The following is an 18,196-nucleotide window of genomic DNA, read 5'->3' on the forward strand; positions in this document are numbered from 1 at the left end:
TGTAGCAATAAAGACGTCCAGTCATAAACATCATTGTACTCACAAGCACTTTACTTTGGATCATTTAAATATATGAACGTCAAACGATATTTAAAGTGCAAGACTTTTAATTTCCACATCAGTGTGCTGTGAAATTATGTTCCCTTGGTTCCAAGTTTCGTTCTCCGCTTGCTGCCATTAAAGACTGGTAAACTACATGTGGACTACTTTTAATAAAAATGATTATGGAAACTGCTCATTGTTGGTAAATACAACAATGCATAAGGCAAATGCAATATTTAAACTGGCATCTTTGTTTTCCCACTATGGACCATACCAACCAAGGCTACGTTCACACTGCAGGCGAAAGCGCATCAAATCCGATTTTTTTGACCCTATGCGACCCATATCCGATCATGGTGTGACAGTGTGAACGGCACAAATCCGATATTTTCAAATCCGATCTGGGTCACTTTCGTATGTGGTACCTGAATCGATACATATCCGATGTTTCAGAAAGCGACTGCTGTTTGAACGGTCAATGTCGCATTAAATCCGTCTTTTACGTCACTGACACAAGACAGACGCCAATTATCAGCGCCAGGAGCGAGAAGACATCGCGAACGCTTCCTGGCCATCCGGTGAAACTGTGGGAAGACAACGTTGGAGAAACGTGAACATTTTATTTGTACTGATAACTCTGCAGATTCTGACAGAAATCTGCAACTATCCTTTGAAGCACCGCTCCTCTAAAACAGCAATAAGGATCATTATTAGGTTATCTACATTATTATGTAAATAACAAAATAACTTAAAGCAAAAATTGGGAAACATGAAGTCCGAAGTCTTTATATTAAGGGCCATCAGTCAAACAATACTAGTTTGCTTCTGGGTCTAAACAGAGCGCGTTGTGTGTGACGTCTTCTTTTGCGCATGCGGCCGCTTTGAGCGTTCACACTAGAGCGCGTTTGCTGTCGCATTTTATTTGTAGTGTGAACGAGCAGACAAAAAAATCGGATTTGATCAAAAAATCGGAATTGAGCATTAAGACCTGCAGTGTAACGTAGCCCTAGACTCTCTTTGTATTGTTCCTTGGTGATTGTAACAAATAAACTATCAAGCACGAGTTCCCCCAATGCAGACTGTTAATTAATGCCTGACCGAAAGAGTAAACGACTCTGGAAAATCATTACACTACAGTTAGCAATGTATCTACAATTTCCACCTTCACTTCCTCATTTAACTCCTTCACTTCCTCATTCTGGCCATGTCATGACTCAGTTTATTCCTGCATACAGGCAGAAACTAAAAATCTCTGAAATTGTCGTGAGGAAATCCAAAAAGTGGTCCAGTGAGGTAAAATAATATCTTCAGGCTACTTGGTCTGTGCCAACTGGGATGTGTTCAGGACTGTTACCAGTAGTTTGGACGAGTGCACAAAGTTCAATTTAAATTTAAGTCATTTCCCTTTATATAATGCCAAATCATAACAACAGTTGCCTGAAGGAGCTTTAAGGTGTGAATAATACTAAGAAAACAGAGAAAACCCCAACAATCAAATGACTCTCTATGATAAAACAGGAAGACCAGGTGCAGGCTGTGCAAAGATGCCCCTGAGACAATCCAGCACATACCAGCAGGGTGCAAGATGCTAGCAGGCAAGGCATACATGGAACGCCATAACCAAGTGGCTGGCATAGTTTACATCTGTGCCGAATATGGCCTGGAAGTCCCAAGGTCAAAATAGGACACCCCCCCGAGGGTGACTGAGAATGACTGAGCTAAGATCCTCTGGAACTTCCCGATACAAACAGATAAACTGGTGATGGCGAACCAACCGGACAGTGATAGCTGTAGCTATGCCAAATAATAGTAACATCAGGAACATGAAAAGCTGAAGAAATACAAAGGACTGAGAGAGGAACTCGAAAACAATAGGATGTTGCAGCCTTGCCCTCTTCATCCAGCAACACATTCATACCTTAAGGCACCCAGTCAGACACACTGAAAATCAGTATGTGAACAGAAAGGGAAGTAAGAAAGGGAATATTGGGGAAAGTGCAAGAAGACATGCAGAGTCAAAAGTCTGTCACAAAACACCCCACCCCCATCATAGTAGCTGCATTCTTGCCTTATCAGTATTCCTCATTCTCTTTATCTCTAACACTTCAACGGCTTCCAATATTTCTCCCAGCCATCATTATAAACAGTCATCAGTTTGTCTCCATGAGGAAGAAATATGCAAAAAAACAATCCCAAAAGACAGTAATCAAATATTCAGGTCCTAGTTTGAAACAAACAATATTAAATATCTTGATGCATGCTCAATCACCTGGGTAAGAAAATCTCAGAAAGTTGATTCTGTTCATCTGGACATTGCATTGTCAGCAGTACGCTACATTTAGGTCAAAGTCAAATTCAGCTTTATTGTCAAAAATTGTATGTGCAGATCAAACAGGGGAATTTGAAATTGCATTGCTCCAAAGGCCCTCAGTGTTACACTTAAACAATATAAAAGATTAAAAGATAAAAATCATATGTGCAATGCAGTACAATGAGGGCTGGAATGGCCATCGGGCATACCGCTCGTGATTTTTCGTTTTTATCGGCCGACGGGGTTTTATTTCTTTTCTTCTTCTTTTTTTAACAGTATAAATGAATGGTGGTGGATTGGCCAGTTGGTCATGATCGACTCTGGGCTGGACCAATTACAGAGGTGAAAAGGAACGCGATTTGTCCCGTACTATTTCAGCTAGAAAGTTGCTAATTCAGTCATGAAACTGATCAATGAAGTTTCATGACTGAAAGAGGAAACCAGCGGAGGTCGCGCTAAACAACAGCAGCACGTTTAAGCTTGATCAGCTGTTGTTAGAATTTATTTAATATTAATTTCTAGTATCAGCTGATGTTTGCTGGAGCCACAGCTGTAAAAACTGCTGGTCATGATGTCGGTTTGGATATCTGGTGAGAAGGAAACATGAAGATGAAACCAGGAGATGTCCTTACTGAATCATCAGAGCTGAACAGGTGACGGGGAAACAGGTTTACCTTTTAGGTGACATGAATGAGGTGAAGGGAAGTTATGAAGTGTTTCTGAGAGACAAATAACACCAGGATCCTTTTCTAAGTAGCTGACAGCTATGTGTGCAGGGGCGGGTCTAGCAAAGTTTTGCCAGGGGGGCAGGTAGGGCATTAACAGGGAAAGGGGGGCACAAAGAAATACTTTTCTTTCTTATTCTTATTTAAAATGTCTAGCTTTTAATAAATAATTATCTGAATCTTACAACCAAAGTTTTCATCTGATGTAAAATGTACAGAAATCCATTATAGTATTCAGTAAATATTAAGTCTAGTATATACCCTTGTAAGTTATAGTATTCTTTCCTTTGGGAAGGTACCATCTGTGCAGTCTGCAATTCTGTTGAAGAAAGATGTTGAATCTATTTAATTACTGGAGAAAAATAATAGATTTCTGTGCATTTGTTTTATACGTGCATTAAATTAAAATCAGTTTTGTCAATTAAGCATCTTGAGGCAGAGGGTACGGGAGTGGTTCCCTTTTTTTCTTTTTTTGCTGGGAGTTAGCAACCCTATTAGTTAGGTATATGTAATTATAAATTAAGTTGTTTTATATTTTTGCTAAGTACTGTTTAGAATACCAGAATAGGGAGGCTGGTGTAGGTTTAAGTTTATTATAAAGGCTTTATGGATTTACCTGTAATACCATGGTGGGCCGGTCACTAGTCAAAATGCCCGGGCTGATTTTTTGTCCCAGTCCAGCCCTGAGAACAATACAATCTTATATACACAACAGTTTGTCATCCCGATGGCAGCAAACTGAAAAGACTGTTGGACGGACGAGTGGAGTCACCTGTAATGCAGAAGGCTTTTAAGGTGAGGCAGGTGCAGCAGATGTCCTGGAGGGAGGAAAAAGAGGTACCCACAATCCTCTCCACTGCTCTCACTACTCTTTGTAGCTTTTTCCAACAGGACCCAGTGCAGGAGCCGTACCACACAGTGATACAGCTGGCGAGGATACTCTCAACAATGCTTCACTAGAAGGTGCTCATAATGGGGGTCGAAGTTCTTGCCCTCCTCAGTTTGTGGAGGAAGTAGAGTCGCTGTAGGGCTTTACTGACCATGATGCTGTGTTTTTTTGACCAGGAGAGATCTTTATCTTCTATAAGCAACTTTAAAGATCCAATTTCCCACAGGCCTCAGCAGACTCCTTGCTGAATTCCATTTCTACTAGGACCTTAAATGATATGCAGTCACAGTAAGTGGTGTAGAGCACTATTAATCTTCTCAAAAATAACAAATCACCAGGAACAGACAGTCTAGCTGCAGAATTTCATGAGGTTTTTGCTACTGAGCTAGCTCGTTTTTATGTGAAGGAACGTCTCAATGAAGAAAGTCTTCCACCCACTATGACTCAGTGACTGACCACACTGATTCCCAAACTCACGAAGACCATTTACCTGATTATTCTGATTCTGATTCATGTTATTTTTTAGATTTTTATAAAGCCTTTGACACTGTGGAACACCAGTCCATTGTACAGTCCTTACATAAATTTGGTTTTGAAAGTTACTGTTGTTAATCCATAGAGACTCTATACAGAAACGGCAATGGCTCAGTGAAACTAATTAGTGGAACCTGTCCTAAAGTTGATCTGTCAAGAGGCATTAGACAAGGATGCCCTGCATCTCTGTACCTCTTTTTACAAGATCTTTAGATCTCACATGTATCTCACTGCTGGACAGAAATCTGATAATCAGTCAAATGGCTGATGATACTGCTGTTTTTCTGATGAACCAAAAACACATGTCTGCAGCTCTGGAAGCAGTAAAAGCGTTCTCTAGAGCTTCTGGTGTAGATCTGAATATTAACAAGTGTGAACTTAAGGAATATGTCAGTACATCTATTTGTACTATACAAGTTAAAAATGAAGTGGGATACTTGGGAATAATAATTACTAAGGATCAACCAAGAGGAACATCCTTAAATGTGAAATCTGTCTTCCAGAAAACTCAAAGTAGACTAAACCAGTGGCCCCTAGAGATCTCTTCTTAAGAGGAAGAGTTTTGATCACCAAAGCAGAGCAAATTTTACGATTAATATATGCAGCTCTGTCTATCCATGAGGAGAAAAAAACTCTTAAATGTTGCTGAACTGCAGAGCTCCTTCAGTGACAGACTGCTGCATTCTCGATGCATGAAGGAGTGTTTCGCAGGTCCTTCCTCTTCTGCAGCTGTCAGACTCAGAACTGCTCCCAACAAACATAGATGTTTACATCAGCACTGTAACTTGCACTATTTTATCAACCGATTCACACTATAACCAGGTTTTGCCTCTTATCTGTATTTAATTTAATTTAATTCAATAATGATACAGTACTCTGCTTTTGGTAACTGTTGGGTCTGTGTTTCCACAAGCCCCGCTAATTCTAGAGACTTATTCATCATGAAGAAAACAAGACAGTCGATCGATCGATTACTTGCGCAAGGGAGGCCTTGTCTGTGTCCACCACGAAAATGACCCCAAATCTGGCCTCCTCCCGCTGCTTTTTATTGAGAGACAGTTCACACAAAACACATCACAGCAAAGCAACGTCCACATGGTCCTAAGACCAGGCATTGTATGTATATGTGTGAACTTCTGTAAGAATGTGTGCGTGTGTGTGTGTGTGTGTGTTATGTGAAAATGTGTGTGTGCATGTGTGTGTGAGAGAATGTGTGTGTGTGGCCTCCTGCTGACCAAAGGGTCGTAAACACAGGAAGCTTAGATCAAAAAGCACAAGGATGTGTCTGTAATAAAACACTACAGCCCCCCACCCAGAACCTCGAGAATCTGGGGGGAAGGACAGTGGAATTCCTTTCATTAGAGCTGGCAAGCATAAAAATGACAACATTTAACAATTCACTCCAACAGAACCATTGTCCTTGGTGTAAATATGTAAAAACTGTATGTTTCTGTTCTGTGTCTTGTGTACTGTTTGTTTGTATATGTGTCTTTCTTGCTGCTGTTACACACAAATTTCCCCTTAGGGGCCAATTAAAGGATTATTCTATTCTATTCTATTCTAAATGACACTGACAAGATGCTCTTTAGCTTTGTGTGGAGAAATAAGACTCAGTATTTAAGGAAACTTGTTCTCTTGAACACATATGATAAAGGTGGTCTAAACTTTCTGGATTTTAGCACTTTAAACAACACATTTATCATTAATTGGGTAAAAAATGTACAAAAATATCTCAACTCCACTTGGAATGTTATTCCTCTCCATGTGATAATTAAACTAGGACCCGGTCCACGCAGACCGCGAAGGCCGGGTCCTCGAAAGATGCGGCCTAGGTTTTGGGACACAGCTTAACAATTATATAATTTCATATGTCCGTTATTAATAGTCGAATCTTCAGTCCTGGAGCCCTGCTGATCCATGCTAGCAGGGGCGGGACTTTATTTTGATGGGCATATCATGCGGCCAATCACATGCAAAGACAGACTGGGAACATATCACTATGTAAAAGAAGATAGGGGACAGCCGGGAGCCGGTGTTGCGCCCAAAACTGTTTTCCAATGTTTCCGTATGGTTTTTTTTTTATGTGTAATATCCTTACGTATGTTGGTAAATAGACTTCGGTGAACAGGGTTTACAAAGGGGTTACATATAAAATTTAAAAATGACCTGTTTTTCAAGTAGGGGAGACCGGGGATAGTTGTAACGTGGGTCAGTTGTAACACTTCCAATTTCTCCAATCAGGGCTACGTTTCAAATGATGTGACTCATCCTGTGCATGCCCAACTCAGTTCTGCTATCACATGTGAAAAATCAGCACATTTTGTCAAACACAGACAATTTAACATGAAAAAAGTAATTTGTATGCCAAAAAGTAAGTTTTTCTACTTTATTTCTATGTTTAATAGCATTATCTGCTTTGCAGTTAAACTCAAACTTAAATTATGTTATTTGTATGTCTATGGGGATATATTCTGTGTAGGTCTTTAGAGCTAGTGTTTTAGCCGTTGGCTGTAATGTTAGCTAGTTCGTGGCTATAGGAGTCTGGGTCAGTTGTAACAGCAACAGTCTGGGTTAGTTGTAACAATAATGCAGATGTTACAACTTACCACACTATTACTTTAACTTATATTAAACAAGTTTGTGAATGACATCAGCAGAGAGAGGTTCACTGGTCACCTTTGTATATGTGGTTAATGCCATTGGCAACACAATTACTTCACTGTTTGTGTTCCCACACATACATTATGCTGACCACTGTGTCAGAGATGGACCAGTAGGAAGTACTGGTAGTGGAAATAAATCAGGATGGGTGCAAGAAACAGATTTCGTCATCTTTCTGAAGCACTTTGCAAACCACACCAAGGTAAGCCATGATAAAAAGTAATGGAATTGCGATGCTGGTGAACAACTACATTTTTTCAGCTTCATTGTTATGTTTAAAATTGGTGCAAGAGTTGTAGGTTATAATGCCCACTGAGCCAATGATGCCAAACCCAAGGAAGACCAACCAAAATTAATTAAATATTCAGTTGCAGAAAATTCCATAATTTGTCTTTTTTGGGGGGTTGGAATATGTTCAAAAGCTAGATTTCTGCATTCTGTCACACACACACAGAGCTACATAAATGGCTCTAAGTGCATTCATGTGTTGAATAAACAAAGATTACATGTTAATGTTTTGTCAGTACCCTTATTTCATTGTGTTACATTTCACCCCAGGATATGTTACAACTAACCCAGACTATGGGGTTAATTGTAACATTTCACTCTTTGTGTTTGAGACCATACCATGCAATGGGTAATTGTGCTGCAGAGAAAATAGCTGCACTATTTAATAGCCGAGACATGTAAATACTTTGCATTACATTTTGAATCCACTACCTTAAACGAGCTCCAATTTACAGACAGAAATGTCAAAAATGTTACAACTATCCCCGGTTTCCCCTATCTTTATAGCTCTGTCTTATTGTACTTAGATTATAACCAATCCGGTCCTTTTTGTCCGCTTAAAATATGTTTACAGAACTATTTTTTATATTTGTTGCAATTTCCGCTGTCAACTTGGACTTTAAAAAAAAAGACATTTTTAATGTCAAGATAAATAAAGGATATATAAAAGTCACTGCCAAATACTGATTCTGGCTTCTACCTTTTTACAGGATTGTTGTTTGTGGCTTAAGATGATGAGGGATACATTTGACATATGTTTCACGTATTATAGACCAACAAGTTATTTATAGCAGTTTAAATAGGAGCAATCAGTTTTTGGCAAATACCGGAAATCGGTTTTTGGCAGGCGATCATTTTTGGCACAACACCGGATTTAAATGCAAGCATCTCGGGAAAGAGTAAAGAAACGAAAGAAAACATCAAATGAGCAGCATCTGGCTAAATTTCAGTAATATTGTTATTGTAAACCGCAAAGCTGAGTGCAGACTTTATAAGACTAGGACCTGGATAAAGTCATACCCGTTTTTCTTTTCAGCTATTTTCCATTGTGCAGGATTCAAATTTGTCCAGGCCTTAAACCTCGTGTGTGTGTCTCCCTAGTAGTAGCAAATCCATAAAAATAGTTGGGGGGGTTCTGACAATACAGAATTAAAAATTAGCTTCCTTGAAAAAGACTAAAGTGGCAGTTTAGTATTGAATATTGCTTAAAGTATATACAAAGTGTCTTTGAATGGCATAGATGCAGAAATGTCTGCATGTAGCACACAGCTATGGCTCAGTGTCTGAGTGTCTAAATGAGTCTCACAGGCCTGAATGTGCACTGCTAAAGATATTTCTTAAGAGTGGTAGGTGGCCCATCATGTAAAATGAGTTTGACACCCCTGCTCTGGAGTAATCAGCTTTAAGTCTGGACCCCAGGTTGAGCAACTCGAGGGCAGTCAGAATGGTTCCAACTCCTTTGTTGTCATGAGGTGCCTGTAGCTAAGGAGGTAGAGCAGATCATCTGCTAATTAGAAGGTTTTCTCTTCCTTCAGACAAGGTGAGTCAAGTTAATGCTACAGAGTTCAACTTTGGTTTAATCTTTGGACAGGGTGCGACAGAAATACCCAGTGCCCTCGTTCAACCATTCACATTGGCAAAAATACTGTTAATGTAAAATAACACTAAATGATAAAGTTTGTAACAATCCATATACATTTGTTTTTTAGTCGTTTGCAGGTTATCTAATATGTTTTTTTCATAGGACACATTACAGTGTTCAGTAAAAGTATTTTAAAAACTGAAATCTTTTGGACTCTCAAGTGCACAAACACTTTTTTAAAACTCAAAACAGAAAGAGAGAAAGAAAGGAAAAAAGCAAGTTTACGGGGTCCTCGGTGCATGATCTGCCTGTCTGTGTGGACTTGGCGCAGTGCAATGGAAACATAGTTGAAAGTGGACCTGATAATGAAGGCTAAACCCTGACTGTCCCTGATGGAGCCCACTGCTATTTCCATCAACAGTGGGACGTGCTGGAGATGGAGTACTAAAATAGGCCACACATACTGTTCAAGCAGCATGTGCAATAACCCTGTTAGCTTATCAAATCAATGGATTCTTCGTATTCTACCTAAACGTGGAAATTACTGGAGCGATCCACCAAAAAGAGGAGATGAGTAAACTGAGCGTCTGACAAACCTTTTTATCCCCCATAGTGTTGATGTTTTATTCAATCATTCACAGATGACAGTGTTGCCTCACAAACAGGGAACACATAAATAGACTCCATTTCCCATGACCCCTGGCAACCTTATCCTGCCAGGCGGCCCTGTTGTACCCACTGAGATGCAACCTTATCCCAATAGAAGACAACACTATTGCTGCCAGTGTAGAAGCTGCCCATTTTGTGGGCAACAAATGGATTGTAATGACACCATCAGTACAACAGCACATTGTGTGTGTGTGTGTGTGTCTGTGTGTGTGTAAGGGGGAGTTTCTGTGACCCAGGCCAGGCTCAGGCCCATTAGATGAGCATCAGGTAAATCTGCTAGGCGCTATCATTTCATTTGTGACACAGTAGTTCCTTTTAACTCAGTTTGAAATGCAGTGTCTGATTTTTATGTTCCACAGCTCTACTACATCATTTTAGCAAATGCACTATTAGGATCATGAGGCACAACGTGAGCGTATGATAGTGGATGCATGTAAATGTATCTGCAAAATTTAACAGGAAGCAGTGGCTCCCTGGTAATCCAGACGCAAATTAAAAACCCTTTTCCTCACATAGAAGGTCTTGAATAATCAGGCCCCATCTTATATTCCTCAGACCTCACAGTACCATATCACCCGAGTACAGCACTATGCTGTCAGACAGCTTACTTTTGGTTCCTTGGATATTTAATAGTAGAATCAATCACTTTTATAGAGCAAAAAATATAAAAATAAAATTCTAAATTGTCTTTCTCTCTCACACACACAAAACTGTGCCATTTGTACTAGAAAATAGGATCTATCAGTAATGAACAATATCTATTTCACAATTCCAGCTTTTGACTTCTACATTAACCATCAACCACAGTCTGAGATGAGGACAATGGAATAATTGATCATATGTTATGCTATAATCTCACACCAGCATGCAGAGAGGAGGTGCAACATCTAATGGACTGGTGTAGAGTCAACAACCTGTGTGTGAATATGGACAAAACAAAAGATTTCAGGAGAGCACAGAGAGATCACTGTCCACTTAACATTGATGGAGCATCTGTGGAGGCTGTCAAGAGCACCAAATTCCTTGGTGTCCACCTGGCGGAGAACTTCTCCTGGTCCCTCAACACCAGCTCCATAACTAAGAAGGTCCAACCACCTTCAGCAGAGGGACTAAGTGACCTGAGCAGCTGGATCACTGTCTGCTATAGTAACTGCACTGTATCAGATCACAATACCCTACAACGGATAGTGAGAATAGCTGAGAAGATTATTGGAGCCTCTCTTCCCTCCATCATCGACACCTATCACACCCACTGCATCCGCAAAGCCACCAGCATTGTGGAGGACCCCACGCACCCCTCACATACACTCTTCACCCTGCTGCCTTCTGGCAAGAGGTACCAGAGCATCCGGGCCGTCACTGCCAGACTGCCGAACAGTTTCTTCCCCCAGGCCGTCAGACTCCTGAACACTGAGTAACTGCACTGACACACACACACACACCTTCATACACCAAGTTACTTTCTGTACAATGCTCAGTTTCCACTGTTGTGTCTATATCGTTCTGCTCTGTCTGGTGTTGCACTCTTTGTTTTGTTTATTTGCAAATTTTGCACATTGAACTTTGTAAAGTCCTGTGTTGATTGCCTGTTATATGTCATATGTAGCTTCATGGTCTCGTTTCACTGCGTACTGTACCACTGCACATGGTTGGAATGACAATGAAGCCACTTGACTTGCTTAGGGAGGGGCAGCGACTGGGTGGCGTGAGGAGAGGAAGACTGGACGAAGACCTCCTCTGGACTCCAGATATTATAATAACTAATAATTAAATGCAGAGAGGTGTATAAATACCAACAACAAATAGTAAGCAGGTCTCATAGGCACAGCCTATGGGCATACTTCTAGCCAACTAGAAGTAGAGGACCGCAGTCCCAACAGCTGAGTGATTAAGGTAAAATTAACGTGGTAAAAGAGTAAAATGAATGCCTATGTGACCATCAACTATGGCTAATAGTGTGGCTTTTAAAAGAAAAGGCAGCTAAGATGCTAGTAATCATTTAACGTTACACTTAAATTGTCAATAGTTTCAAATTTAAGGTTGTGGGGTATGGTAATGAAATGGCCAGGTTTATATTTGCTAAATAAGGATCTTTCCTGATGCTCACTATAATTTTTTGAAGGAAAAAAAAATAAATCAGAAAAGGTCTGTTCTTCAGCATTAAAGTGACAATGGTCAATCTTTCTACTACTGCACAGCAACTGTTGATAATTGGGAAACTTCATTCTGAACACTGCTTATGTGTGGCCAATTGCATTGTGGGTTCTCTTCCTTTGGGCTCTGCCCTCCAGTCACTTGATTCAGAGAGTGAGTGCATCAAACTGCAGCAGTGCTTGCGCAGCATATTGAATGGTTTGTGTGCATTGCTGCAGAGTTCTGCATGGGTAGGTTGTTGATTGCATGAGTGACAACAAATGTGGCCATCAAATGAAGTTATTTGCTCAGATGATATATTTTTCTCCCTTCGTACCCAAATATAATTCCATAGCATTTTCGGTGGGAGAAACATCCCTCTCAACTTCTTCAGCCTGAAGGTGGAGTAAGACCTCCCTCTGGTGGTACTCTAAAACACAGGCCCACCAAGAACACCTTGAACAGTGAACAAAGACTAGTCAGTCATCTCTAATTAAAATGTACTGATCTTCCAGTGAGTACACTACGCAAACAGTTGACAGAAATCTGGTTCTCCATGCTGATGACCTCAGGCAACTCAAACTAGCAGCATATGATGCATCACAACTACACCACCTTAAACCACTGCAAATTTCAGTGTAATATACAGAACCTTCCCAGTTATAGCAGTAGCGCTCCTTTACAATTGATATTCCTGCACAGGGCAGATGCACTGTGATAGATGTTGTATAACCTTAAAAACAAACGCTTGAATTCAAAGCAGAAACAGACAACAGGTGTTTTCCAGGAAATATTTAATTAGAATTTCCAAATATTCTAAGGACAGGAACTGATAAAACCAGACTGATGTTTCTACAGAGAAAAATTATGTCAGACCCTTGATCAGCCAAGAGTGACGGCTCCATCTTCTCGCCCGTTTTGCTTTTAAATATACATGAGAAGTAGCACCCCTGGGCCCTGAAGAGCAGCAGGAGCTGAGGACATAAATACAGTGGCTGCTGTGTGCTGTAGGAATTTGGGGGTTTAAATGTGTTGCTTCTGGAGAATGCAGCTCAGTGACAAGATGTGTTACTCTGTAAGACCGAGCTTCTTCTTCAGGGACTCGGGCATCTCAGGTGGAGGGGGGCGTGGCAGGCGGAAGTACACCTTCACAGAATCGTAGATGAACCACTGCAGGGCTGTCAGAGTACCAATCATGATGATACGGGCAATAAGACCCTTCCACACACCTGAAAGAGACAGCAGTCAGTTATTCCTCACCTCACAAAACAGTGGTTCAGGTCAATCAAGTCCTACTTCAGTAGACACAAAAGCCACTTTGCTATCCACTGAACACAAAAATGTGCTAGACACAAAGTCATCATTCAACTCTATTTGAATGTAAACCAAGTACAGGAGGTGAGCAGTGTAAAAGTGAATTGTTCACAAAGTTGCACTCCTGAACCCCTGAGACACAACCGAGGCCTGATTGCAGGTATGCCATGACTCAAACTCCTCCCACAACATAGGAGCTGCTGAGAAGCTCTGCTCCTCCAGCAGTGGATGGTCTTAAACCTCGTTTCATACTACTGCTGCTGAAACAACTGAAATAATGTTGATACAAACCTTTGGGTCCCAGCCTCTTTAGGACCTGCATAGCAGTGCTGCCCTTCTCTTTGTTCAGCACAGACACGACCGAGTCAGCAGGGTGGGACACGATGGCACAGAACACACCAGCTGCACACAAAGCAACGAGACATTAGAAACCTCAACCTTGATTTTCTAGCCTTATACAGCAAAAATGATTGGAGTTTACTTTGCATGCTACAACTAAAGGTCTAATAGTTGCTCAAAATACATGGCAGCATTTAATCAACATCAGCAGGGAAACATCCCCAAACTCACCAATGTAACCAGCCGTAAAGGTCACAACCAGCTGCTCAGGTTTGGTGCACTCACTGCGGGGCTTAGGAACAACATACTTGTAGAGCATCTCCACAGTTCGCTCAAAGCAGGCAAACTTCATCATGGTGTAGGGGATCTGCCTCATCCACAAGGGAGCCACTCCTTTATAGAAACTGGGATTACAGGCAAAAAACAAAGAATGAGCTCAGAGACACTTGGCACTAGAACTTCATATAGAGATACATATCCCCTAATTTTAAAGTAAGTTTTAGGCTCAGGTACCTGTGTAGCTTACACATTTTGCTGGTTAAATGTAGTTTAAAAAAAAAAAAAAAAAAAAAAAAGAAGAAAAAAAAATCACTCCAAACTGTCTTCCAGCTCTATGCAGAGACTATGTTGAATGTGTCCGTCCCCCAGGCTCGCTGCACTGGGAGATCCCTGCCCAGTGACAGGGTTGCCAGTGCAGCAGATGGGCTGGGGGACAGGTAGACTGTTCTCACACGCCAATGACTCAAGCACCTCCAACTGTACAGCCAGAAAGCTGCTGAGGAGCTCTGCTCAGAGAACAGCGCCCTCCAGAGGTGGATCTAAGGAGCGTGTTAGCATCACAAACTTGTTCTCCGTTGAATTATTCAATCAAGTGCTACCACACGTTATGGAACAAACTTACGCCCAGAGGCCCTCCTCTGCATACATCTTGGGGGCACACTCTCTGAGGGTGTTAGCATAGCCTGGCTGGGTCTGGATACGGACTTTGGCAGCCTCCATTGGAGCCAGAGCGATGTCAGCGAAGAACTCTGCGCTAGCTGAGGCAGCCAGGTACAGGGAGGTTCTCCACAGGTACGTATTCTCCTGTTGGTCACACAGTGGGAGAAAATAAGAGTAGTTCCAAGCAAGTCACACATAGCCTACACTCCATTTACACACATGAAGAAGGCAGTTCAGATTTCTCCAAAATAATGTGACAACTCAGAGCAGCTTCATGGTCAATAAACACTCAAAGGACTCCTTTAAACTCATCCCATCTTTCTTCTGTAGACCAGAAGCATGACTCGTGCCCACCCTGCTTTGGCAGGCGTTCCCAGTCAAGTGTCAAAACGTTCCACTCACCTCTCCTAGCAGGTCACTGTAGAGGATCTTGAACACTTCATAGAAACCAAACTTGCAGAGTCCCTGCATGGAGTAGCCAATGAAGGTAGGAGCCCAGCCCTTTGCCAGACCTCTGACACCATCTTCTCTCACTGTTACTGCAAATCCATTGCCAATGCTCTTGTATTTATCAGGATTCACCTAAGGAACAGAAACACTGGCGTGATCACCATATCAGCTCTGAACACAGGGGTTTTAGGGGTAGTGTTGTCTGCAGGTAACCAGCACCAGAAGGCTGACACTAAGAACATACTTGGACTGGAGACGTCTGTTTTCATGTCAGGTTACTGTTAATAACACTTATAATAATACTGTGTGAGGGCAAATAGAGTCATTTACTGTTAATTAAACTTGTCCATTTCTGCTTTGCTTGGTTTAACAAGCTCTTGTACACTCAGGATCCACATTCTCAAGAAGCAAACAGTTGTCTTTGTTTGTTCAAAGTCACTTCAACTCAATGACTGATATTTATTTTAATATACAATAATTCGTAGACTCCTTGCTAACATACTCATTAGTTGAAGGTTTGAGAGGCTGGCGTAGATGCTGGCTACTGGGAGGTTCAGCTTCCATACAAACCTGCAGACGGCACTTGACAAGGTCGAGGGGCACCACTGCTGTGTGTGTTAGGCCGCAACTCAGGATACCCCCAAAGCCACACAGAGCATAGTACTTTGAGGAGCCAAACTCGCAGCTGACTTCCTCTGTGGTAGAAGGGAGGGGACAAAGACATGCAGCATGCAAGGTCACATGCAACAGGACAAAAATCAACAAACACAGGGCCAAGTAATGGAAGGAGTCACCACTGAAACACCAAATAAGTGTGTTTTGCTCCAGGTCGCAACTGTTTCAATTCAGTGCCAACACCCTTCCATTATGGATGCCTCTGTCACCAACATGCCACCAATCATTAGGACAGTATGATCAAATCACTGTACAAATTCAGTATGAGCGGTCAGGGACCACAGTAATGTTTTGCAGTTAGGCAGTTCTCTCTCCTCGTTTACCAGCTCCTGCTTTTCTTAACACACTTCAAACTTCCAACAGATCGTCAATATGTCAGTAAGTCTAAAAACAAATGCAAAACATTAGCAGGATCCCCAACTGATTAAAAACATGGTCTGATTAAACTGAAATAAAACAATATTCATTTCATTGGAATGATTACACACAGCAGAGAAACTGTCGTATCAAACGTACGGCTGTCTTTGCAGTCCTGTTAATGAACAGTCAGTGTGTTGCCTAAGCCAAACTCAGCTGTGTGTAATAAAACTGTCAAAAGAGAAACTGTTCTCCCTCAGGTCGGTCCTTCTGACCTTCAGACACTGGTCCTCTTCTGTGGGTGGCATTCATTTAACAATACCGTGAAAAATCATGCAGGTATGTTATGATCACTCCAACATGTCAGATTAATGGGAACTAATGGCAAAAACAGATTCACCACAACTATGCTGGTGACATTTCTCCCATGGAAAGGTGCATTAAATTTTTTTTAAAAGGACAAACAGAATTATGGGTAAGTGGGCCAAAGACGATGGCAGCAAGCCGCAGCGACAGACCTGCATTCGGCATTTGACCAGATCGAGGGGAACGACAGCTGTGTGTGTGGTGCCACAGCTCAGAATCCCACCAAAGCCACACAGGATGAAATACTTCTGTGAGCCGAACTCACAACTGTCTCCCTCTGAAGAAACACAGGACAGACTTTAAGAACAGGGCAATATGAGCTCAGTATGACTGAGTCTGGAGCAGTGAGCTTATGGAAAGTTTGTCATCCACTTTTCCTCTTACCTAAAGAGCTTTTACTGCCCATATCATTTAACTAGGAAATTGGATATTTTGTCTTCCAAACTTAAACAAACACTAACAAACTTAAAAACTGCAGTTTCTGTTTCAAAAACAAATGATCCAAGCTTGATGTCAAATGGCTGGGTCTAGACTTGAGCAGGGAAGGAAGTTCAAATCTTGTGCTGAGACTTGGTTCTCTGAAAACCTGTTTGCAGACTGCAAGGCCCCAGATAAGAACACTGTTGTACTGTGTACCACAGCCATTGCGCCATCTGCCTTCAAAGGTGACCCCTGAGCAGCTCAGAGTCAGGGTCACATTCATTTTTGTTATAATTAGCATTCAGAAAATCCTTAAAGTGTGTCAAACAGCGCATTGCTGTGCAAAGGCTGAGCGCTGCTGTGTCCTTCCGTGTCCTCCACGGGCGGCCTGTATGCAGGGCAGGCCCGACTGCTCCAACATCATCATCCAACAGTCCTCAGGACCACCTAACTCGTACATAAAACAAATCGAGTACACGTGCCTGCTCAAATAGTAAGTCCGACTACATATAATGTGCGAAAGTAGTTAGCCGCAACCGGGTACATCTGCTCAGCTAAGCTAACGCTAGCCTTGCAGCGACCTTTCGGAGTCTCGGCCGGCTTTACCGTCTACAGTGGCAGCTGCCGCCAATCGTCGGCTCCTCTGGCCCTTATGGCTCTGGAGGGGTTCTTCCACTTTCTGCAGGGTGAAGAGGGGGGCGCTGAACGGGTTGGCCCGGGCGATCTGCGTCAGTGTAGTGGGATACATGGTGGCGTCCTGCCGGCGGAGCTGCAGTGCAATGAGAGACAAGGTTAGCGTGAGCTGAGCTAACTGCTAACACAACCAACCCACTCGCGAGAGTGGGTCACGTGCTCCTCAGCTTAGTTTGACTGTCAGCAGGAAAATCTTGGCTTAATGACCTCAACGCAAATACCTAAACTACAACAGTTATCTAACGTTAATAAAAGTCGCCGAAAGGTTACCAAGCAGCTGTACATGAGCTCAAAATGCACGGCAGGCTAACATTACACTGACTTTAACGACACGGTAAAATGCTATGCTACATCAAGCTAACGCGACCTAAAGGAGGAGTGTCTGCGCTTCACATTAGAGACAGAAATAAAATAAACCCGCCTTTCAACATGAATCGCGGTTTGACAGTTACACGTCCATAACAAAATAATCGCCATTAATTCTTTCCTCTGTTCTCTCTGAAGAAGAAAAGCACGACTCACTTTCAGTGTCCTAAGATGGCGCCTCCGCTTCGCTGTAACCGGCTGCTCGAAGAGGCCGAATGACCTCGCGCTAAAATGATTTGTCCTTTCGTGACGTCACCAATAGTGGGAGGTGGGGCACAACAAGTAAGTCTTCAGTCGTCATCAAGGCGGTCCTTGTCGACAGGTAAGACTGGGTAGTTGAAACACACTGGACTGTCATATTATATTCAACATTCAGGTGTTTGTGTTCTATAGAGTGACTTCTAATTAGAACTGTGAGAGGAACACCTCTCATAGTTCTAATT

General features: G+C 42.0%; 1 protein-coding gene and 1 non-coding gene across 3 annotated transcripts; both read right to left on the reverse strand.

Annotated features, from left to right (window-relative positions):
- Positions 1–12,611: 12,611 nt before the first annotated feature.
- On the reverse strand, positions 12,612–18,045 carry slc25a3a (solute carrier family 25 member 3a). 2 transcript variants are annotated; one of them, XM_005940588.2, is made up of 8 exons: positions 17,910–18,045; positions 17,301–17,463; positions 16,427–16,551; positions 14,829–15,008; positions 14,389–14,570; positions 13,719–13,891; positions 13,440–13,550; positions 12,612–13,063 (listed from the first exon to the last, which is right to left on the reverse strand). In XM_005940588.2, exons 2-8 carry the CDS (start codon positions 17,440–17,442, stop codon positions 12,903–12,905), a joined length of 1,074 nt encoding a protein of 357 aa, XP_005940650.1. In that variant the 5' UTR covers positions 17,443–17,463; positions 17,910–18,045; the 3' UTR covers positions 12,612–12,902. The 2 variants fall into 2 exon arrangements, with proteins under 2 accessions (XP_005940650.1, XP_005940649.1); XM_005940587.2 differs by lacking the exon at positions 16,427–16,551 and adding an exon at positions 15,447–15,571 and having other exon boundaries at positions 17,910–18,044.
- Positions 14,120–14,319, reverse strand: LOC121815720. The gene has a single exon (XR_006055312.1). It is a non-coding gene; the product is annotated as a small nucleolar RNA SNORA53 (small nucleolar RNA).
- Positions 18,046–18,196: the final 151 nt, after the last annotated feature.

Source organism: Haplochromis burtoni, unplaced genomic scaffold (assembly GCF_018398535.1).
Source record: "Haplochromis burtoni strain Fernald_Lab_line unplaced genomic scaffold, NCSU_Asbu1 Contig_281, whole genome shotgun sequence".
In the NCBI taxonomy this organism is placed as follows: Eukaryota; Metazoa; Chordata; class Actinopteri; order Cichliformes; family Cichlidae; genus Haplochromis; species Haplochromis burtoni.

Coding starts and splice junctions, on each gene's coding strand:
- slc25a3a (XM_005940588.2), bottom strand. CDS start 17,442: ATGTATCCCACTACACTGACGCAGATCGCCCGGGCCAACCCGTTCAGC. Junction 14,571..14,828: donor ACAGTGACCTGCTAGGAGAG/GTGAGTGGAACG, acceptor TGTGACCAACAG/GAGAATACGTACCTGTGGAG. Junction 13,064..13,439: donor AAAGAGGCTGGGACCCAAAG/GTTTGTATCAAC, acceptor TGTCTCTTTCAG/GTGTGTGGAAGGGTCTTATT.